Source organism: Taudactylus pleione, unplaced genomic scaffold, assembly GCF_031769625.1.
Source record: "Taudactylus pleione unplaced genomic scaffold, aTauple2 ptg000181l, whole genome shotgun sequence".
NCBI lineage: Eukaryota > Metazoa > Chordata > Amphibia > Anura > Myobatrachidae > Taudactylus > Taudactylus pleione.
This window is the reverse complement of record NW_028284583.1, coordinates 833,604-859,078: the sequence shown is the minus strand read 5'-3', so window position 1 is coordinate 859,078 and position 25,475 is coordinate 833,604. Positions and strand designations below refer to the sequence as shown.

General features: G+C 43.7%; 1 protein-coding gene across 8 annotated transcripts in view; it reads right to left on the bottom strand.

Annotated features, from left to right (window-relative positions):
* ELMO1 (engulfment and cell motility 1) overlaps positions 1-25,475 on the bottom strand; it is a 487,164-nt gene that overhangs the window by 18,280 nt on the left and 443,409 nt on the right. For all 8 annotated transcript variants that reach the window (XM_088476019.1, XM_088476020.1, XM_088476017.1 and 5 more), the window contains one exon: positions 1,621-1,728. In XM_088476019.1, the coding sequence (XP_088332145.1) occupies positions 1,621-1,728 (108 nt within the window). The remainder of the gene's footprint in view (positions 1-1,620; positions 1,729-25,475) is intronic.

Sequence of the window (25,475 nt, the reverse complement as noted above, 5' to 3'; positions counted from 1 at the left end):
CCAGCTTTAATATGCATCATACAAAGTAAAATGTATGTCATAATTCCAGCATATACAGGACCAGCGATCACAATAAGCCATTAAATGCAGCAGTAGCACCATCCTGCCTGAGCTGAAAATTTTTATTTTAGATGTGGGCACCATACCAGAGCATTGGAGCAAGTACGGGAGTCTGGGGGAGCAGCAGAAGAACCTAGCACTGCCCTGGACATATATGTACATATTGGTCTAGTTAGTCATTGAATCAGGGGCGTATCTATAAGGGTGCAGGGTGTGCGGTGTACATGGGCTCCCGGGTCTTGGGGGGCCCCGCACCGCACACCCTGCACCCATATTATGTAAAACTTACCTCTCCGAGGACCCGCGTTGGGTCTCCGAGTGCTGCTCAAACGCTGGAAAATGGTGGCTACGCCCATTTCTCCTGCGTTTTGCGCATGCGCAGTGAGAAAATAGCTGGGAAAATGGCTGCTGCACCATTTCTCCAGCGATCTGCGCATGCGCAATAGACTCCGGGCACACTCTAGTGCCCAGAGTCTATTGATTCTGTGGTGGCTGGCCAGCCGCGTCAGTCGGCTGCCGGAGTGAGAGGAGGGGGCCCGTGATGGGGGATGTACACGGGCCCCCTCCTCTCTAAAGATCCTCCTGCATTCGATAGTGTATTATTATACGGTATTAATAAGTAACCCTATTGATGGTCTTTAGCAGTGCACCTCTAACAGTGCATAATTCCCAGATCTCCCAGTTAGTGCACAGATGTATTTACTACTGGCTGACATGTTAGCACAGGTGGTGCTAATTAATTAATTTGTGATACTGAGAAGAACATGCAGCACTAGTAAAATTGCATTATATAGTATTTCTATTGTGGTCAAGGTGTGGGCTGGGGAGGGGGGTTTCCAGGCAACCAGAACCCCCCCCTGCATTTGCCTATGTGGGAAACACTGGTATAGGATATTTGAGTCACTTGCACAGAGACGTTCTGTGATATGGCCTGATGTTCACTGCAATACACTTTGCTCAATCTGCATATAAGAGCACATGCAATCTACTTTCTATATCAGAGGGGCACACTTAATGAGCATACACACGGGACGATTCGTTCCATGAACAACATCGTCCCATGTGTCCCCGGCGGGGGTGTGCTCAATGTCGTTAATGACAATGAGCAGAAACACAATGAATCAAGAACAATTATCGTCAGGCTGGACGGGAGGTTCAGGCGATGAACAATAACTACCATCTACAAACAGGATCGCGCATTGGTCGTTATCGTTCATCATTTCGGGGCTGAAACTGAACGAGTTTTGGACGTCTGAACGATAATGATATCGTTATGTAGTCTTAAAAATCGCTGCGTGTGTACGTAGCATTAGGCTATATACCAACAGACATTTTTTTTCTCTTCCATTCACTTGTATTCTACTGTTGGTGATTTTAAGTGGGTTTACTACCATTTACTGGTAGTACATTGTGTTTGAGACTCAAACAATATGCTTAAGACTTGATGATTAGTAAATAATGTAGCACATCCAAATAATTAAAGTCACAGAACAACCACCTTATGTCTAGAAAATTGTCTTGAAAGTTTGTGATTTTGCAATTATAATTCTAGAAACTTACATTTGTCTTGTAAATTATCATGTGGAATCTCTCCTTGAGTACTCTCCTCTACATCCCCATAGTGTAACACTTTATGATTGGGCGAAAGTCGACAATACCAAAACTTATCTGCAAAATAAAAATAAAAAATTGTTTTAACCTGAAATAAAGTATAATAATGCAAAACATTTTAGGTACATTGACAGTACATATATCCATAATATTATATTAGAATGAGTACTTAAAGGTACTAAACTCAATAATGTAAGACACCTTAAGTTCCCTTTTCCATTAATCACTTTGCACTAGTTGAAGGAACTAGAACATTGCATATGGACAGATAAGGACAAAGTAGTTATTTTATTAACTTCAGCTACAAATTTAAATTATGCTATATGGGCTACTGGATGTGTGTGGTTTAAATATAACTCATCTATAGAACATAGCGGTAGATGTACCAAGTCTTGAAGAGGGCTAAAGTGGAGAGAGAAAGTACCAATAAGCTCCTAACTATCACTTTGCAGCCTGTGTTTGAAAAATGACAGTTAGGAGCTGATTGATTGGTACTTTAGTTATCTCTAAGGCTTATTACATATACCCAAGGGCATATCTATAATGGGTGCAGGGTGTACGGTGCACACGGGCCCCTGGGTCCTGGGAGGGCCTACCCTACACCAATATTATACTTACCATTCCGCAGTCTCCAGAGTGCTGCTCTACAGTTCCAGGTTGGCGCTGCAGAGCGGCAAAAATCACCGGGAAAATGGAGGCGGCCATTTTCCCAGTGCCTTGCACAGGCGCAGTAGAGATGTCCCCGGGAATAAGCCGCAGGCGCATTTCCCCAGGTGCCAGTGTATGCGCAGTTGATTGACAATTACCATACCCTTCCGCAAGCACTACGAGTGCTTCAGTGTGTAATTCAACCATGTGACATGTACTATGACGCTGCAACTTAATTATGCACGCCTCTGTAACGGCATTAAGATGCTCAGACACGCCTGCGTTCGCACCACCACCGTTCCCATCGACCAACCCGTCACCACCCACAAATGGCTCGCCCTGTCACTCAATCTAGCGAGGCGTCTATGTACAAGGGACGATTGCTTCCCGATCGCATGGACTGGTTCGCGCACGCACACTGCGTCTTATACGCATGCGCACATTGCAAACATCGGCAGGCTACATGCGAACGCAGCCTAGCGAGCGGGTCTGAATCAGGACCTTGTGCAGGGCTGTCTTAATAACAGTGTGGGCCCTGGGCAAAGCAATGCACCGGGGCCCCTACCCACCCATTCATGGGGAAAAAAAATTACTGTGTCTGGGTAATTGATAGGCTACAGCTACCCAAAATGACATATATATGACAGCTGGAGCGCTGGTGGTTGCTCCTGGTAACCAGAGGAGTGGAGTTGCAGTCAATTTTTATATATATACATATATATATATATATATATATATATATATACACACACATATACATACACACGCACACACACACATACATAAATGATGACAGCACCCCCGTTCCCTACCAGTCACTGGGAGGCTTGCTCGTCTGCTCTTCTGCTGTCTGTTTGGGCCATCTACTGAAGCCACTCAGCCACTCCTCTCACTCTCTATCAGTGTTACCTGCTGTAGTAGAGAGCTGGCCGAGCCAAGGGGGCATGGCCTAATTGCGGCCGGGCGTGGACACGCCCCCTTAGGGCAAAAAAACAAACAGTTTCTGCAGCATGTCCCCGGGCTGCAGAGGTAACCATCTTGTGGCTGTGTGGTACGGGGGGGTTGCGATCGGAATGCAGCACTTTTAGAAATAGCTGCAGGGCCCGGGTTGGTGGGGTCCTTCAAGCTTTGGGCCCTTGGGCAACTGCCCAACAAGCCCAATGGAAGAGACAGCCCTGCCCTTGTGTACATTCTGAAATTATTATGGACTCATTGAATCTCACAGTAGCATAGCACTCTTTGGGGCAAATCAAGCACTTGAATCGAATAAGTAGTGCTGGCTTATTCCTGATCATCTTTTATAATATAAGATTATATGCTCAGCATAGGTCCTGGTTTTAACTATCAATATATTTTTATTGTTGCATAGTTTTGAATCCTTGCTGGTTACATTTTGTAATTGACAAATAATATATATATAAAATATATATTATGACACTCCCATCAATTTCATAGGTTGTGAAAAATGTGGCTCAAGAAAGTGTTGTTGGCCTTTCAGAAGAGTCACCACCAGGAATGAAAAAAGCAATCAGAACTCCATTACACACATACAAAAACAGTCTGGCAAGCAAAGAATTTGAATGAAAAGTTAGCACATGGTCATCAGCTGATACAAGAGCACTTGGTGGTGGGTTGGGAGAAACATGCGTCTTCACAATATTACGCTGTATACTGTATATTCTTTAGTTTTTTTCACATACTGTAGTTACCAATCTGGAGGGAATTCTTGGTATACCTTAATGGATAACAGATTGGGGTTGGAAGGTGCCCCCCTGGTTTCACTCCACCCACTGGGGTTAGGTCATAGATAGCCAGTATAAACACAAATAAATGGTATTTAATATTCACTTTAGAACGCAATATATAAATATTGCCAGCGGTGCTCCCAAAAGTCAGGCAAATAACATTAATTTATGCAAACCAAAGAAAACTCTTTTAGCTGGAGCAATCTTTAAAATTAAACTGTTTAAACATAACTTTTAATCATTAATAAACTTGACTTGCACAACACACAATGACAAGAAACACTAATACATATTATATGTAAATATGTGAGCTCGATAAATATCAAAACCTCACACGTGCAGATTTGGGGACCTGTATTACTATACCAATATGAGTGTGAGATAATCGCTGTAATCACGCCTCTCATCTGAAATAAGTATCCATCTGTACCAACATTACAACCAGCATATGTTAATTGTCATCAATTTGAAAGAAATTGATTCATCTCAAATAAATTCATAGCCATACATATTAATGGTTCATGTGCAATAGTTATCACTCCAATAATGAACAATTATTTAATCTAGTATTCCAGAGAGTATTTAACACATTTTGACCATCAGAATTATGGTAGAAAAGGATAGAAAAAAAACATACATATAATGTAAATCTGTTTTTTACTTTTGCTGCCGTTTGTTATGTGACAATGAACGGCTAAAATGAGAGTGCCAGTATGATTTAAAATTATATGTACAAACGCTGCCTCTGCTTTTGGGTAGGATCCATCTGAGAGAGACAACATTAGTCCCCTTGCCAAGAGTACAGGGAAAAGAGAGAGCGTGGAGGCAAAAAGGTAAATATGAAGTATATATTAAGAAAAAACTGTGGCAAAAATATATATAATTTATATCCTCAGTATTGAGTCCATGTTACTCAGTAAGCAAACCACTGCCAAATCACATTGAGTATATGCAATTTATATAATAAAGTAAGAGTGGTGCCCCGTCTAAGGTTTATCCTGTTGCGCTGCAGTGGGAGCTGTTGGAGGGGCGCGAGCCCCGGTGCCCACTGCAAATGCATATAGGAGACAGTCCTCACCAGATTATTATATCTATATATCTCTTTTAAAAAGCCTCCAAAACAGAGACAAAACTACTCAGAGGTGTTCCCATTGTGAATTTCTAAGTTTGCTGGACTAATTATTCTCCTTATATTGCCTATTCTGCTGTAAGAACTGCATAATAACTAGTAGTTAGCCATGGATGTTCTAGGTGGTTAGAACCTGCCCAGCTTGCAGCGGTTCTTATCTTGCTGGCCCCAGTCTCATAAAATTACTGAGGCCTCACAAGCTGACTTGAGAGGGTCCCACCTTCGCCTTCATCACAAGCCGCCACACTTACCTTGACTGGACTGCGGTGAGTCAACAGCTCTTTACACTATATCATGGGTCTACAACCTTTGGCCCTCCAGCTGCTGTGGAACTACAGATCGTATGATGCCCTGCAACAGATTTCGCATGCTGTTATATCAAAACTGTGGCAGGGCATGCTGGGTTGTGTAGTTCCACAGCAGCTGGAGGGCTAAAGGTTGAAGACCCCTGCACTATATAGATATCATTGGAGAAAGGACCCCAAAGTGAATTCTCATTTACATCTCTGAGACATTTCTGATATTTTTTGTATGTATTTTGTTTGTGCATCTCCTGCCGGCTTCTCTGATACACAGCTGAATCCGAGGATGCAGCATCGGATCACTCTGCGTGATCATCAATCACTTGAGAAACCTTCAGGTTACTACAGATGGGTGGTGGTTTCACGCAGCTGAAGCCAGTGAAGCTGTGTACAAGGACGCAGCCACAGGCTTTGGCACGCCCAGAAAACGGCTGATGCCCCTATTTTCTGGGACGTTGCTTGACGTCACCCGTGCTTCACCCACAATTTGATTGACAGGCTGCAGTGTTGGGGTATTGCAAGCGAGTGTGTACAGATCCTGTAATGGCAATGGCTATGTTTCTATTTAGTTTGCACGCATAATTAGAAATGTTAGAGAAGATGTAATTCATCAACAGATGAGAAACTGAATGACTGCATAAGAAAAGCGGTGGTTTAAAACTCTAGGATGGCGGCTGGCATGGGTGCTGAATACTCGTCTTAATAGCCTATGGTAGAGCAGAGGTGTATTTTGGTATTGAAATTATTTAAGGGGCTTGGGCTATATGCCAAATACCTTTGTTGTTTATAGGGCTTTATAGTTGTGTTTGTGCACCTTGGGCAGTATCCGCCTGCAATGCATGTTGTTTGATGTTATTGTGCATTGTAGATTGGGCCGATTTTGGCCGTCCTTTCTTTGCCACCATACTTTACATTAAATAAATATATATTTACTTTAATTAATGGCTAAGTTTTTGCCAAGTCTCGGTGTCTTTATTAATGGATATATTTGAGTTGTTAAGTGACTTGCACACAACGCACTATAACCAATAGAAGATTTAGGAGTTCCTATGGTTACTTTCTCCCTCAAAGTTACCAACAATTGAATACAATTTCCAGACGCACCTTACTGATGGTGCACGTGCATCAATTCATGTCACATGTTAACTTTAGAAGGATCGATATTTTACATACACTATATTGCTGTTAATTCTATAGAGTTTTATTTTTATTGTGTAATAAACTGTATTTTTATTCAAGCAGCAATTCATCAGTGCCCTGTTTTTATTAGCCTATAACCAGTCATCATAGCACAGTTATGTTGTATTTTTCCTCCAATAAATATAAAACTATAAAGATAATTACATCCGGAATACATAATATGAGAAGTGGTTCCCTGCAGTTGGGCAGTACAGACACAAAACAGGAACACTGTCAGGGTCAACAATGTCGAAGTGCACTCCCGGTACATACCAGGGACACTTGAAAGCTATGATGCCTGATGAAATGTACTCAAGCATTTCAGAGTGAGAACTGGATAAGAAATGAGAAATCACCCTGGGATACATTTCATGCTCTAGATGGCACTGAACATGTATCTGATTGGTAAGCTTTCATGTTTTGTGACTTTAAATTCCTATACGATGTGCTTTTCTCTACGGTACATTTTTAAATGGAATACTGAATATCATTAAGGTAAAAGTTGAAAATGTTGTAAAAAATATAATATGACTCTATATGTACTGTATAAAAAAAGAAATACAAATCTTGCATAAGTTTGAACAAGTCTAATCAGGGGTCCAGCTGAAAAAAGTGATTCTATGAAAGTTGATGTGCAAGTCTTCAGCATCTCTTAAGTTGCCCGTGGGGCTCCCATCTGCCATCTCACCTTCATCCATTTTGCATCCTCCCTCAGGACACTCTATGGCCCTTCCCCACAGAACCAATATCATTATAATAATACTGACATTATGCAATAATTACATTATTGCTCACCAGCTTTTCCATCTTGACAGCAACTGAAATAGCAGCCGTCCCTGACGTAAATTCCTTCACCTCAGAAGATTCACCTGTCCCTCTTTACTGCATGTTAACAGTTTCTTGTCCTCCCTTAGGACTGATATTTTTATTCCTAAGGTGGTGAAAGTTTTTATTCCATTATAGCAAGACTTCTTTAAAATTATTAATAAAAACTGACAGGCATCATATTATATAAAAAAAACTATTTTTGCTTCAAAACAACAAACGAACAAAAACCCATAGTAATAGAAAACAACATTTTTCCCAAAACAAATATTGAAAAGCCCCTATGGGGTATATTTACTAATGTAAGAGTTTTTAGAAGTGGAGATGTTGCCCTTAGCAACCAATCAGATTCTGCTTAACATTTAACTAGCACCTTCTAGAATATAATAGCTAGAATCTGATTGGTTGCGATGGGCAACATCTCCACTTCTAAAAACGCTCACTTTAGTAAATATACTGTATCCCTATATGTGGGTTCTCTTCTTACAGGTCGTCTATAGATTGCAATTTAAAAGTTGCTAAAGACCGGTATCTGTAATCAGTGGCGGGCTGGGCCAGGGGGCAGGGTGCCATGTGCCCCCCGTGCCGCAGCGTCATACGGGCCGCGGGCAGTCTGTGTCACTGTGACTGCACCGCGTGTGTAGCGCTGACCGAACAGAGTTCGGTCAGCGCTACACAGCACAAACACACAGCCGCCGGAGCCGGCAGCTGTGTGTTTGCTGTAATCAGCAGCCGCTGAGAGTCTGTAAGACTCTCATGGGCTGCTGCTGCTCCCACTGCGGGAGCCATCTTCCGCTCCCGCAGAGGGTAATGGGAGAGACGTCATGAGTAATGACGTCTCTCCCATGCATAGCGGCCGGAGGAGCTGTTAGCGGCGGGACCAGGAGCGGGAGTTTCAGGTAAGTGTTTTTTTTTATTAAGTCTCTCTCTACTGGGGGGGAGATTGCTATGGGGGCACTACCAGGGGGGGGAGATTGCTATGGGGGCACTACCAGGGGCGTGGATTACGACTGGGGGCACTACAAGGGGGGGGGGACTACTACTAATGGGGACACTACAAGGGGGGGGACTACTACTACTGGGGGCACTACAAAGGGGGGGGGCTACTACTACTGGGGGCACTACCTACAAAGGGGGGACTAATACTACTGGGGGCACTACAAAGGGGGGGACTACTACTACTGGGGGCACTACTACTACTGGGGACACTACAAGGGGAGGACTACTACTACTGGGGGCACTACAAGGGGGGGGACTACTACTACTACTGGGGGCACTACAAGGGGGGCTACTACTGGGGGCACTACAAGGGGTACTACTACTACTGGGGGCACTACAAGGGGGGGACTACTACTAGGGGCACTACAAGGGGAGGGGACTACTACTAGGGGCACTGCATAGTGGGGAGGGGACTACTACTAGGGGCACTACATAGGGGGAGGGGACTACCACTTGGGGCACTGCATCGAGGGACCACTGCTGGGGGCTCTATATTAAGGGCAATACTGGGGGTACTGCATAGGGGGGAGACTACAACTGGGGCCACTATTTAAGGGGCATTGCATAAGGGTTACCACTATTGGGGGCACTGCATGGGGGGTGGACTGCTACTGGGGGCACTATATAAGGGGCACTGCATAGGGGGTACCACTATTGGAGGCACTATATAAGGGGCTTACTACTGGGGGCACAAGGGGCACTGCACAGGGGGGGACCACTACTGGGGGCACAAGGGGCACTGCATAGGGGGGGGATCACTACTGGGGGCACTACTGGAGGCCTGCATAAGGGTGTTCTCTCCTGTGGCACACAGGGGCACTGCATATGGGCACTACGACAGGGGGCTGCCCCTAATCTTTATTTTTACCTTACATTAATCCTATATGGACCCGCCTCCTCCCTGAAACATTTGAGGGGGGGGGGCACCGTAGCACGCACGTTCTTCGGGCACCCTGGCTACACGCTACTCCTCTGCCAGGGACGCCTGCATGCATTTGCCCCCCACGCTAAAAGTTGCCAGCCAGCCCCTGTCTGTAATAAGGTAAGTATATATTGTTTAATAATTATGTTGACTATGTCACAATTTTATTGTGCATGGAGTAGATGAATATTTGTTAAACTGACATATGTCACCAGTATTATAAAACACCCAAAGACTTTTGAATATATTCTTAGTCGAAGTTTAGTCTACTTTAGATAGTATTTATACTAGTACATACAACAGGAAGTACATATATGCTAAAATAAAATGCTGACAACGCTTTATGTCACAAACTACATAGCATGCTATTATGCATAATCACGTTAACCAGTTAACTGGGCTTTCGTTGACATGGTCACATCTCATGCATTTCCTCCTGCCCCCTGCGCGCACCCTGCATGAAGTAGTCTGTGACTCATGACACCACTGCCGATATCAAGGTGCTAATTGATCGCCAGCATGCATTCAATTTCGGAGACCCTAAAAGAAATCCCCGTTAACTGTGCAGTTATCTGGTGATAACTGCCAGTTAACGCACAAGTCTGTGAACTTATCACGGATCCTGCGGGTTTACTTCCGATAACCAGTGTTGACTCATGTGTTTATCGTGCTATTCAATTAGCCTCCCACACTCACCCAATAACCTTGTTAGGTTATCGGGGGAGTGTGGGAGGATAATTTAATAGTCCTGGGCATTAAAGCCTGAGGCCATCTTCCATTATTACACGCGGTAATTAACAGCGGGTAATTGAATCCCCCCTTAATATGCATTGTACACCTTTTGTCACCATACGTGGTCTTAGCTGACCATACAGGGCTAAACATTCATTCATCGCTGTGTCTAAAACTTCCAACAGACTTTACCAGTGATTACTGGCTCACCTGGCTGCTCACCTGGTCAGCCTGACCAATTACCTGTCATATAATTGTCTGTTATATGATATATTTCCAGGCCTAGGAAAAACTCATGGCCTGAACCACTCTCCTGTGTTACCATAGCTTTCTCCTGTGGATACTTTCCTTGCTGAAACTCAACCATTACCCACTTGTACTATAGCTGTTTGCCTCTCAGCGCTGCAGCTTCCATGCCGCATACTGATAACCACAGGGACTGTTTACCATCGCCGCCAGTGGCGTAAGTTCATCCCAGACGCCCGGAGGCAAGTTATAATTTGGTGACCCCCGTCATAGCCGCTGACACTGTAATGTAGCAATTCACATGCAGAGAGGCTATAGATAGACGAAGGCAGCAGCTGATGGTCTGACATGGAGCTCTCCACTAGTGTATGGTAGCTTCTCAGGTACCGGGAAGGGGTGCCATGTATTGGGCGGCCGTGACGGTACACTCCGGGTACATAGGGCCTGATTCAGAGCCGGACGCTCTTTGAGAGCGCTCGCTCTAAATCAGGGCATCCCTGTTTTTTTTTTTTTAAAAGACGGCCTACTGGCCGCTCGCTAAGCTGTGGGTGACCACCCACAGCTTTAGCGAGCGGCCAGGTGATGGGCGCGGTGGTCACGACCATCGGGGCTTGCGACGAGACCCTTGTGGTAGGGTCTCGCTCCCGCAAGCCCCAGTGAGCTTTCGGTTCTAATAGAGCCGGAAGCTCACCACTGACATTACTTGTGGGGCCGCCCCAAAATGGCAGGCATCCCTTCCGGAACACCTCTGTTTGGCCAGCCACCCCTCCTGCCCGCCTCCAAAACGGGGCAAGCTGTCAATCACAATGGACAGCTGCCCCGCTTTGGTGCGAGACCCGTAGCGACGGAGCGCCCATCGCTGGCCGGGTCTCGCACATGCACAGTGGGGGACCATCGACCCGCTTGCGAGTGCAGTGCGCTCGCGAGTGGGTCTGAATCAGGCCCATAGTTACAGCTCTAAGTGGGGTGAATATGTTGTGGACAATGGAGGAGGTGCCCCTTCAGAGCTGGAGCCCGGCGGCAGGCGCCTCCATTGTCTCCCATAGTTCTGCCCCTGATCGCCGCTGTATACCATCTCAGTGACGTGGCTTCCTCGCCGCACACAGACCGCTTGCTGTTGTCTGCATTCCATCTACTGCTGTGTACCATCTATCAATGCTGCGGCTCCCACGCTGCACACAGACCGCTTCCAACTCCAGTTCTGCCAGTGTACTTGCGGTGCATACCATCTGCTGTTGTAAAATGTCATACATTTTATCACCTTTGTGGATTTCACTCTGCGTTGTTCAGGCATCATCTGGACTGTGTTGCAAGTATCACTACACTCTGTGGCTATAGTGAGTTATTGCATAACCTAGGTGACTATTTTGGTTATTCTGTACTGTGTGCTCTTGTCTTGGACTGAAAGTCAGCACTGGGGTTCCAGGTCTGGAGGGCATGATCGGGTCACAGTCTTTTAGCATCAAGGTGTTCAGTACTGTGTGTGCCTGAAGTGTCTCTCTATCCTGAGCTCCAGGTTATGGTTATAGTCCAGGTCTTGCGTCAGAGCTGTACCAGGGATATAGCTTCATTAGTTCTTCCCTGGTTACATAAGACTCTGATTCCTGGGTTGGTTCCCAGGTCCAGACTGTCAGTACTATACTGTTTTGAGTTTATGTTCTGGACTAGTTCCCTGGCCTGACTGGTCCTTGGACCATTAGGTGAGAGGCTGCCCGGTGGCTTGGGTTCCTGTTCCATTTCTAGTATCCTTGCATTGCTCCGGTCCGTGATTCCTAGTGTCTCTAGCCTGCCAGTACCTGCATTACCTACAGTATGAGTCATGGTATTTTGAAACCTCCCCATTCCTTGCACTCCTCAAGTAATAGCCTGGACCCCATGCCAGATCTAAAGAATACCAGTACCGTGACACCTTTAGTATCAATCTGGTAGAAAATTGTCTGTTATATGATTGCAATGTACTTATAGCTTTTCCTAGAGCTGGGGACTACATAAACAAAAAATCTGTATAATGATACACAACAGCAGTAACCACTATGCTGGTCCCTGAGCTGTTTTGCAAAACAAGAGGTTTGGAATTTTGTCTTTTTCTTTTCAGCAATTTAAAAAACATGTTTAGAATCCAATATAATCACTGTGGGATATAGAAAAAACAGTAAACAGAAGTTATGGGCCAACAGATTGCTTGCTTGGCAGGTACGACTATAGTGTTTACCCATCAGGCACACGGGTGAAAGCTAAATGTGCTGGAGAAAAGGCAAAGTAATAGATATTTTGTGATTAGTCATGTTTTTAAAAGAGTCACAAGGGCACAACAAAGGATATTCAATTATTTATGCTATTAAAAGAGTAAAAAAATAATCATGATATTTCACTGTAAATGATACTATAATTAAGGATACACAGTATAGATCACACTGAAATCCTGCAGTAATATGATTGCCTTTTTAGCTTATGTTTTTTTTTTTTAGAACTATGTTATGTTTGCTCCCCATCTCTACATTTGGAAGCGTTGGCAAAAGATCTACAAAGCTCCCTGCCACATGCTTATAGGGAAAGAGATGAACATTACATGTACAATTTTTGGCACTTGCTAAAATTATCATATAGGAGAACTGTATTAACAGTTTTCTATCCAGCACAATTATGAAATCATTGCCAAATGCTACCCTCCAGATTGGATGTCCTACACACTAGCCATTACACTGGAGACATAACATTTCTCTTTCTTCCAGTTATCTCTGACAGTGACTACATTGCACTATGGGCCTGATTCAGAGCCGGACGCTCTGAACGAGCGCCCGCTCTGAATCAGGGCGTTTTTTTTTTTTTTTGGAGCGTCCTTCTGGACGCTCGCATAACTGTGGGTTACCACCCACAGCTTATGCGAGCGTCCATGATGATGGTCACGATGGTCAAGACCATCGGGCTTGTGACGAGACCCTGCGGTAGGGTCTCGGTGACCGCAAGCCCTGGAGTGATTTTGGCTCTATCAGAGCTAAAATCACTCCCACTGACATCACTAGTGATGTCAGTGGGGCCGGACCCAGACGGTAGGCGTTCCCATGGGAACGCCTCCATCTGGCAGCCACGCCCCCGGCACGCCCACCAAAGGGGGCGTGCTGTCACTCAACATCGACAGCACGCCCCCTTTGGTGTGAGACCCGGAGCGACAGCTTGGCTGTCGCTATCTGGGTCTCGCGCATGCGCACGACATGCGCACGACAGAGCTCCCTCCATCGTGCGCATGCGCACTAGGGCACCATCGACCAGCTTGCGAGGCCCTATGTTCCTGAACTCTTTCATTTCATTTACCATCAGAATTGCAAATTGTACACATAATAGTATCATACTTGTCAACTCTCCATGATTGTCAGAGAGACTCCCGGAAATAGTAGTAATCTCCCAGATTGCACCTTACCCCCATTATGAAGCTGTTAAATTACAAAAAAAATAAATGCATTTCCAAATAAGGTTTCTCATGCCACTTATATGGAACCACTTACAACACACATTACATGAGCAAGCCCTGAAAAGTATTAATGTGTTTTTATCAACGTGTACTGTACATCTTACTTAACTGCTTTGGGGCTCATTTACATTTGGATGTAAGCCAATTTTATGACACACCTCTCAGATGTAGCAGTACACGTCCACTTTACCGCAACGCTCATAGGTGCTACTTTCACAATCTCTCTTAAATGCTTTTTCAAAAGTAGACAAGTATGATAGTATATACAGTAGCAGCCGACACAACATTTTCTACATCCTTTTGTGGATTGCATAACCTGGTTAGATCTGCTTTGGATCTTATACACCTCCCTATTGGGCAAGTCATGTATGAGCTTACGGTCTCTTTACAATCGAGGATTTGTTTGCATTGTCAATGTAATAAAATGTAATATTGCACACAAATCTAAAGGGGCCTATCCATTAGCAGATAAATTGAACGACTGAATGATATATCGTTCAGTCGTTCAATTTATCTGCTAATGGATAGGCCCTGAACGATGACAGATGCGCACTCCCACGGCCGATAAATTTATCTTTCGTCTCTCCAACATGTTGGTCAATTATCGCATATTGCTGCCAGATATTAGAAATATCTGGCAGTTTATATGTGGTAAATGACAAACGATATTAACAGCAGCTACAAAGCACTGGAGAAAAAAAAATTCACTCCCTGAATCATGCGATCGTTCGTCTTTTACAAAAATCTGTCAATCACATGACAGATATGTTTCAGCACAGCCACCGGAATTTTCAATAGATCTCTTTTGTCTTTCATCGTTCAGAAAAACATCTGCTAATGGATAGGCCCCTTTAGTAATCAAACCAGATATTCTAGCACTCGTGGTCTTTCTTTTGTTCAGATTGGGGATATGTATCAAGCCACGTATCCACTAGCAGATATTATTGAGCGATTGCATGATTACGACATCGTACTCGTGTAATCGCTCATTAATCATGCATGAATAGGGCATGAAAATGTCAGAAACGACCAGCAATGCGCGCTCCCGCTGGTTGTTTTCGACATCAATCATCACCTGAACATGCCGGTCAATCTGCCGATAACGACAGATTGACCATGTTCTGGAATGAGGGAGGGTGCCTACACTGATTGACATATCGTTCAGTGTAGGCACTGCAAGGGAAGAGGAACGACTGTACGATTGCAATGTTGCAATCGTACTGTCGTTCCACTATCTGCTAATGGATACGCACCTGCATACAGTATGTTTAGCAGCAGTCAACAGATATGTTTTCTTTAAATTCAAGTCTTGACATTGGAGGCCATGTGACTAGGGTCTGTTTTACACACAAACTCTAGGTTCTTGTCTGTTTTGTACATTAGCTACCCCCTGCTCTATGATTTCTATACTAGCAAATTCCCCTTCTGAACCTACTCTGTTGCTGTTTTTACCCTACTTGCTTAAGCAATGAGCAGCCACTGGCAGCTCATTGCCGTGGTGGAGAAAGGCATGCCGGGTCCAAGAGAACAGTCAAAATTTGTTTAAATGATATTAGTCAGTGAAAGCAAATTCCTGATTGGTGGCAATGAGTTACTATACTTTGTTCTACATTCAAAAATAATACACATTATTGAAAAATCTATACATGACTTGTTTCATATTAAATGGTCCTTTAATGAAAAACATAACACGCCAAGCTATCCCATGACTACCTTTCAAGAAAAAAGCCAATTGCAACCAATCATAATTTCAAAGCTTTCTAAGACTTCATGAAAGCAGTCATGTGTATACACTAGTGACACAGCCTACAAGCAATCTCACCATGTGTGTCTATATATTCCATTCTGGATCTTATATGTTACAGTGCACAAGGGAATACAAGTATTGACATGAGTGACATATCAATTTGGCGCTATATAATGCTTCTTTTCTGGTGGATGTTTGCAGTTTATGTGGTTTTTGTTTTTCTCATCTGCTCTCTTGCAGAATGCCTGTCAGTCAGCACCAATGTAACAACCCAATTCTAATTAAAGACAAACGTCCTTGTAGAAAAAAAAACTCCTAGAGATCTTGGATTTGTCGTGTCACAGTCTGAAACTCATGTTTCAAATTTCTTTCATTCTGTGCCTCCATAAAAGAAAAGAAAAAGTGGAAGATAAATTCTAATTCTGTGATGTAGACTTTGAAAATCCATTGCCTTCTATTCTCATCTTCAACATTTGCAGATGATTATTTCAAGTGCATTGTATTAACGAGAAAATCCGAATATGGGCAGTGGGCGAGGAAAGATGCAAAATTAATGGCATTTACTGTACCATGCCAGAGAAAAATAATGAGATAACTGGATTCAGAGGAAAAAAAGTTTTCTAAAAATGATTACAGTATATAACTTTTTTAGTTACATGTCAACTGTTGTGCTTATGTATAAAGCCAGAGCTATAAAGAAAATACCATTTTCAACTGCTGCTCTTTTTATTAGCTATTCCAAGTATTCTGCATTCAAGTGTCACAAGCATTATGTGAAATTAATTAGTAATATATCAAAAGAAAAAAATAAATATATACATACACACACACACAAACCAAACCCTTATAAATGGTAGTAGCTCTCATATATTGTGTGTGCTTTTAGAATTCTTAAAATTGAGATGTGCACCGGAGCATTTTTGCTGGTTTTGGATCTGTATCTCCTACGTGTTTTGGATCTGTATTTGGTTTTGCAAAACCACCAGGGGTCTATGTATAATGGGTGTGCAGTGCACACGGGTCCCCAGGTACACCCTGCACTCATATTATCTAAAACCTCTCCGAGGTCCTGCGTCGAGTTGTTTCAGCGCTGCACAATTCGCCGCCACGTCATTTTTCCGGTGTTTTTGTGCATATGCAGTGAGGAAAACGTCGGGAAAATGCGGCCGTGCCATTTCCCTGGCGATCTGCACATGCGCAGTAGACTCTGGGCACACCCTACTGATATTTTTTTTTTTAAATTATAAAAACAGCTAAAATCACACAATTTGGGCTTGTTTTTGTTCCTACACTATTATTAACCTTAACAATTATTTTTAGGCATTTCCATTAAATTTTAACCACCTTACAGCTCAAAATATTGTTTTCACCAATGTAGGCAAAAGGCTGCGGCGAGCTGGCTGACTAAAGTAAGCGGCAGAGCAGCTGCACAATCGTGCAGCAGTTTAAAAAAATATCAGACATCTATGAAGCATTACCACACAGCAGTGGCAGACAGGATTGAGCACCTCCAAAGCACAACCAATTTTTCCTAAAATCCATAATTATTAAAAATGGTCGGTAAATGCTCTGGGACCCCGGTGGCACCCTCCCAGAAAATTAATTAAGCAATTGAAAGTTTCTAATTAGCTCAATTAATCAGCTTGTGAAGCGGTGTCTTCTTCCTTCAGTGTCGGACCCAGTCTCCTGCAGCGGTGAGTCAGTGTGTGTGAGTGCTTGTGAGTGTGAATGAGTGAGTGTGTGTATGAGGAACCCCCTAGTGTGTGTGACCCCCGTGGGTGTACCCCCCACCTGTAACGGGTGCTGGGAGAACTACATCTCGTAGCCTCCCAGCAGCCCCCACCCCAGTAACAAGATGGAGGGGAGGCCAACGAGAGCCACAGAGATCACCGGAGACCACTGGGCAGGTGAGTATATATTTTTTTTTCCTTTTATGCGGCGTGGGGTTTCTAGCTCTAAAACCCCGCACCTTTTTGTAATTGGATACCGCGGGTATAGGGAGAGCGCATGCCTGCGGTAATCCAAAATTGGACGCAAGGTTTTTTACCTCGCTAAACCTCATGCCCAATTGAATATGCCCCAAGGACTGACACTTTTGTGGCTGATGTGATTGGTTTGTTTGGGCCCACACAAAACTTTTTTTGGATGGACTGCCTCCAATTATTAAGGAGGAGGTTGATGATGAGGGTGTTGGCGGTGGAGATTGCATGTGCTGGTCCAAACTCCTAGTAGCTGATACCGGACTGCTTGTTATTAATTTACAAATTATTATAATTTTGTTAAATAAATTGCATGAACTCGCTGCAAATGACGTATCAGAAAAGAGGTGCCTAGATGGTTAACGTCCCTACTTCTACTAACTTTGGCTTCACAAGTGGTGCAGATGGCTTCACAAATGGTGCAGATGGCTTCACAAATGGTGCAGATGGCTTCACAAATGTTGTCAGGATTTGGGTTAAAATAATTCCACACCCAAGACGTGGCTTTTCTGGTATTATGCCCTGGCATGACAATGGCTTTCTTTTTATCGCGAGCAAGAACTGTTTCCACTGGTGACTTATTTACACAAACCTCCTCATCATAAACATCCTCATTAGCATCAGATAGGACACAAATATCCCCCTCCATATTTTTGCACTTCCTCCACACTATCATCCTCAATTTCTAGTATTCCAATTTCTATTATTCCACCATCTAATACTAGCACAGCTGTCATGGCGTTAGTGATCAGCTGTGCAACTGGGTGAAAGCTGTCATACTTGCTTCCTCTATCAAAGGGTTGTTTAACAGTCAATTGTTTAGAATAAAATCTGACATAGAATCCTCGATTTTTATGTCAGCATGTTGACTTTTGCTGCTCATCCCCACATTTGCAGAGGGCGCACAAATGGTGGAAGGAGGCTCCTCTTCGAGTACAGTATTGGAAAGGTCAGGCTCATACATGGTACACGAGGACACACTTAGACTTTCCTCAGGCAATGTGATGTTTTTGAGCACACAGTTGGTTCCTCTACCTTAACGATTTACATTTTTTTGAAACTTCTACAAGAAGAGCTAACATCATCATAAGAGACAGAACCACCAGTCATAAATAAAGGCCAAGGCCTTAGCCTTGCCTTGCCACTTCCTGTGGTGAATAGCATATTGCCAATTTTATGTCTATCTGCAGATAATTTTCCCTTTGATGTTTTTTTTCTTTACCACTGTGATAGATTGGTTCTTAGATGCCCTGACTTAAGCCCACTATGCCCTTGGGTATCGGCATTAGTAGATGAGGTTGACAGACTAGTATAGTCATGACTGGTGGCAGCAGCTCCAGCAATAGTATGTGGTTCCTGCTCTCCTCTCAACTGATCATTCTCCATATAAACTAGCACGAACAAAGTGGGGTACAGTACACACCACAATGTACCAATATTTTTTAATTAAACTTTAACTTTATTTAAACTTTGTTCACAAATGACACTGCGGAGTCACACCTCTTATGTGAATTCACTGGGATACAACGTACAGCATCACAATACTTGTATGAATATTACACTGCGGTATGACCTACAGCTTCACAATACTTGTATGATTACATTGCAGTACGGCCGACAGCATCACAATACTTGTATGAAAATGACACTGCGGTATGACCTACAGCGTCACAATACGTGCATGAATATTACACTGCGGTACGGATGGCAGTGTCACAAATCACATTACTTGTATGAATATTACACTGCGGTATGACATACAACGTCACAATATTTGTATGAAAATTACACTGCGGTATGACCTACGTCGTCACAATATTTGTATGAAAATTACACTGCGGTATGACCTACAGCATCACAATACTTGCATGATATTATACTGTCGTAGAACACTGCGGAGTAACTCCGCTTATGTGAATGCACTGGGGTACGAACTACAGCATCACAATACTTGTATGAATATTACACTGCGGTATGACCTACAGCGTAACAATATGTGTATGATTACACTGCGGTACGACCTACAGCGTTACAATACTTTTATGAACATTACACTGCGGTTCGGTTGGCAGCGTCGCACTACTTGTATGATATTATACTGTCATATAACCTACAGCGTCACAATACTTGTATAAATATTACACTGCAGTATGACCTACAGCGTCACAAATACATGTATGAATGTTACACTGTTGAACGGTCATCAGTGTCACAATACTTGTATGAATATTACACTGTGGTATGACCTACAGCATCACAATACGTGTATGAATATTACACTGTGGTACGGCCAGCAGCGTCACAGTGCTTGTATGGATACACTGGGGGGGGGGGGTATGGACTGCAATGTCACAGTGCTTGTATGGACACACTGGGGAGCAGCACAAAAAAAATCTATTTTTTAACTTTTTTTTTACTTATTTCATTTATTTTATTTTTTTACTTATTTTTACAGCCCATGGACGGACAGCACACCCCTGGTTGGACAGCCCAACCCTGGACAGCACACCCCTTGATGGACAGCACAGCACACTCTGGATTGGAAAGCACAGCCCCCTGGACAGAGCACAGCACACCCCTGGATGGGCATCACAGCCCCCTGGACAGAGCACAGCACACCCCTGGATGGGCAACACAGCCCCCTGGATAGAGCACAGCACACCCCTGGATGGGCAACACAGCCCCCTGGACAGAGCACAGCACACCCCTGGATTGGACAACACAGCCCCCTGGATGGAGCACAGCACACTCCTGGATGGGCAACACAGTCCCATGGATCAAGCACACCCCTGCACACCTACCTATATATTGGACACATGCCCCCCGGGACGGAACACAGCCCAACAGTCAGCAAGGAAATGGTGCCGATCACCATGGGAAAGGACTTGAATACAATCCAAAACCTGCGAGAATCCAACAGTGGGAGGATGACTTTTTGCCTCATTGTGGATTCCGAGGCAGGTGGGAATACCTGAGCCTGACTCGGATCCACTATGTTCAGCTGGGTCAGGTTATCTGATTTTTGCTCCAAATGAGTTGTAGTCATTGCAGCAATGGAATCAACAGCATTACAGCAATGTCATATAAGCAAACTCCAACAGTATAAGCTGTTGCAACAGGTCTGCAATAGATCCCAGCACCAACAACACCACAAAATAACAGTGTAATATTTTTAAAATATATATTTTGTAGTAAAGAAGCATTAAAACCCCATACATCTAAATAGTAACAAATGTTGCCTAATATAAACAAGTCCCAAGAGGAAGAGATGGAGTGTATGTCAAAACAACAGTGAGAGCTCCAGTCGTGGTGAAATGTCCAATGTGGGCAATAGTAGGCTACAGACAGGAAACATCCAACGCATTTTGTATCACACTTCTTCAAGAATGTGGTTCAAGAACCCAAAAACTGTTTTGTAGCAAGTGGTGTGGGGTCCTAAATACATGTTCTCTGGACCTCATACTGCTTATGATTGAGGTGGTCGGTACTGAACTTAAAAAGTCTGGAATGATTTGTGTACATTTAACGCTTACTATTTGCCAAAACTGACAGATGACAAATCTGAGGGGTGGTTGGATAAGATACAAGCCCAAATTGAGAAATACAGGACGGATTTAGTCTCCTTTAAGAGGAAAAAAATTGGACACTGTACAACAGGAGTATCAGAAACATAACATCTACAGGTGGTTGCCAGGTAACGGCAATAACATAACATGCAATATAATCAAGGACAAAGGTCTAGACGACAGAGATTCAAATGATTTGACACATACTCAACCCAGTCTTCCTCTGAATTAGAGTCAACTGAGAACCTACCACCACCTCATAATTTATTTAGGGATTGGTCACAGAGAGCAGGTCCAAGCACAGGAGTAGTAGACTGCAAACGAGATGGTGGGGTGGGCAACAGAGGATGACCAAGAGGCAAGAGGTGCACACCAAGGAGTTGATTTTCAACCTCTCTAGACACATACTGACTCAAGATGAACACTCCATGCTGTCTAAGAGCTTGAGTTTTATCCCAACTTGCAATTTTGATTCTTTTGAGCGGTCCATAGACCACTATAAAATGGGCAGTAAGCTCAGGTTAAGTGAATTTTTTGGTAAAGGATTGAATGACCGTGAAGGTCAAACACATAGCATATTCAAGGAACCTGGGCATTTTGATCTTCCTTCCAGCAATGCTAGTTTGAAAACATTCCTCAGACTTCTCGATACTGAGCTGAAGGAAGGGCAAAAGCAGAACAAACAACATTTTGATAACTTAAGTTTGGAGGAGAGATGGGGCCTAAGTTATTCAAAGAGAAACACCACAGTGGTTATAAGAACAACAGAAAAAGGGAAGTGGTGGTCCTTCAGGATTTTGAAGCATATTATTCTGAGATCAAGAAACAACTATCTAAAACATATACATACCTGAAGGTTGCTTTCAACTCCATACCAAGAATCAAGAAGATTGGTGCTTTGCTAGCCGGGAGGATTAGGACTTGGACTTGGAGTGGAGCTAGGAGGTCTTCAGGGCAGATTGCTGGTACTGGAAGGATGCAGGTTTCAGAGGGGTATGATTCATGAGTGGCCCGCTGGTAGGTGGTAGCCCAGACGGAGGTAACCCGACAGATATGCTGAGTTTTGCAGACTGGTAACTGGCTGACTGGGGAGAAGCGCAGACTGTTCGGATGTCAGCAAGAGCCCCCCTAGGGGTGGTAGCCTGGAGAAGCACTGCTGTCTCACAGAGGTCTGACAAGAGTACAGCTGGAGTCTGGAGCAAGCAGGGTCTGTGGATAGTAGCTAGGAACAGGTAACCTACACCCTACACTCACTGGACACAGGACACATCCCCTATTCAGAATCACTCACTGGGGACCAGTTACCATTCACTACCGAATCTACTCGGGTTGTCACATTTCAGTGGTAAAAGGGAAACGTAGGCACTTAGTCTGTTCTTATAATAGGGTTGCAGGTAACCTAAGGAGACACTTTTAGGGTGTCCCTTTCCGTATCGCACTAACATTCTGGGCCGTCCCCTACACACTATGGACGAGCACCCAACCTGGCCATAGGGAGACACAGACACACTATTGGAGCCCTCTTACCTCACCCACTTAGAGCCATTATCAACAACAGAACATTATTGTAGCCTGTGGACATTTATTTCTCGTCAGGAGCAATGTGACTCCTCCTTTATTCATTTATATATTAAACATCCATTTTTAATACAATTTGTTTCATTTACATCTAAAAAACAACATACTTGATTATACACTCATAGGCATATAAGGTTAGCACTGGACACAAAACTCTTAATCTATATCACATATTTCCTGAGCCTGGACAACTCTGTGCCCAGCAGCTTCCGAGACATTGGGTGGGGACACTGTAGCGCTTATGTAAAATAATCCAGGAGAACATAAAGGAACAGGTAACAGCAAGGGAGCACAGAGAACTAGTACCCAGCTTGCACTGGGATTAACGTTGCACTGGTAAAGAAAGAACTGCTCAGCAGCCCTTAAACACCAAAGGCATGGTTGCTAGGATTCCTGATAATGCTCTGGCTGGATTGGCTGAAATGAGTCACCTCATGAAACCCAAGATGGCAACTCCCATGTCATGGTGCAACCCTGCCTAAAGTGACACAAACTGACTCCTGCATTCAGAACGTCCGAACAGGTAAGGCTCGTTGGCACTGGACGCACACAGCCCTAGTCATGACAAGGGTTACTAACGTAAAAGATCTAAGCTGTATGACTTCTAGGGCCATCATCACTGAGCAATTCTTTTGTCACCCACACAGTTGGCCATATATTCATTTGAAACATTGTCTCTTGTCCTGCCAAATGGACCAGGTAATTTTGTTTCTAATTGCCAATGTGGGTTGATGTATGTGGGCAAAACCACTCACACATTCCTTGAACGTATGGTCCAACATATATCCTCCATCCGCTTGGCATATACAAACAAAAAGACTGACAAACCAGACACATTTTCTTAGGGAAGTATATGAAATTACTATATGATCATTGACTAAATACCGCCAAGGAGGGGAGGTAAATGAGGACTACCTCTGCTCAAGTGTGAATCCACCAGTGGCACCAAGGTTTTGATGTTTGCACTTTTGGATCACTCCTACACAGACCAGTTCCCATTGTGACCATCCCCTGAGACAATAAATAGAGAGATAAAGAGCATATATAGGTACAGAGCATAGACAGACAGAAATAATAGGTGGCGAGAAAGTGCAGAATTGAGGTTTTGAGGTGCAGTCTTCCCAAAACCACCCCGCACCTCTTGGACAGTTCCCTAAAGGTAATCTGTTTCAACATTTTTTTAAAAAGTACCTTAGGAGACCCACAAAAAAAGTACTTTCATTTTGGGGGAGAAAAAAAAACAAAGTTGGGGGACAAACTTTAAACTAGTGAAATAGACTCAGGGGGGTCACCAAGTATGCCCCAGGTGTATTTTTTTATTGCGAGTAGCTGCAGCAGGTGGATTTTTCAAGTTTTTTAAAACGTCATATTAGTAACTTTAAAATATGCTAGCACCCAAATTCGATGGGACTACTTATTTTGCCAAAAAAACCCCTCCTAAATGCTATTCTTCACCACCACCTTAAAAACGCAAAACAGTACCTATTGAGACCGTTTAAAGACCCCACATACCTTTTGCAGGGCTATCTGGGGGGTACCCATAGTAATCCCCCATGTCAGAGCATCTTTTGGGGGGTGTCAGGCTGATTTCTCCAAAAATGACAGGACTGTTCGCCGATTTCGTTTTTGCCGGGTCCCGTTTTTCGCCAATTTGGAACTGAATAGGGGAAAAGCGGGGACGCATGCTATAACTTTGACGGCAAAACCTCCGATGACGGCCAAACGTCCGGCCACGGACTTTTTGCTCCAAATTTAATACGGGCCATAGAGAGGTATCCAAGTAGCTGTTATAACGATACGTTTTCTCCGCACCTAACTTTTTGCACCTATCTCCTGAATTTGCCACTTATCGCATGTTTGCGTGTTCCTGTTTGTCGTGCTATCCTATTGCAAAGCCAGAGATAACCAATTTGCACTATAATTCTTCCATGGGTGACAGGCGATAAGTACAGATGAAAATTAGGAAATCAGGTAAACTAATGGTATAGAAGTGTTTTAGTTGCCATAATCCAAGGGTTTGGGATTATTAAATTGTGTCCAATGGCTGTTATGTGTATTTTTCTCTAACAGTGTAAAAATGATATAAAGCAATATTTTTTCCCCAGTATAAATGTGGTAACTAATTTAGAGGGTGATTTAAAATGGGTGTAAACAGTGGCGTAACTATAAATTTTGCTCCCCCATGCTAAAAAAGTTTCAGGCACCCCCTCCCCTCCCCCCCTCCTCGGCCAAAGATCAAACACATCCAAAAACAACGTTTAAGGTGTGTGGTTACATGATACAGTAATGTGCCTTACACATTATGACACACTAAGTAATGTCACTTATAACACAGTGTGCCACACCGGAATGCCCCTTACAACACATTATGCCACACCGGAATGCCCCTTACAACACATTATGCCACACAGCAATGCCCCTTACACATGCCACACAATAATGCCACGTATAACACATAATGACATACAGTAATGCCCTTATAACAAATTTATCCCATGCTGTAATGCCCCTATTTCACATTATGCCACACTGTAATGCCCCTTACACATTATGCCACACAGTAATGCCCCTAATAGCACATTGTGCACACAGTAATGCCAAATACACATCATGCCAAACAGTAATGCCCATTACATCCCACCCTGACAGATCTACTTCACCAACCCTCCTCTCTGCTCCTGCCAGTCTGTCACCTCAGCTCAAGACAGGTTGCACAGTTTTTATGTCCGTGTAGAACC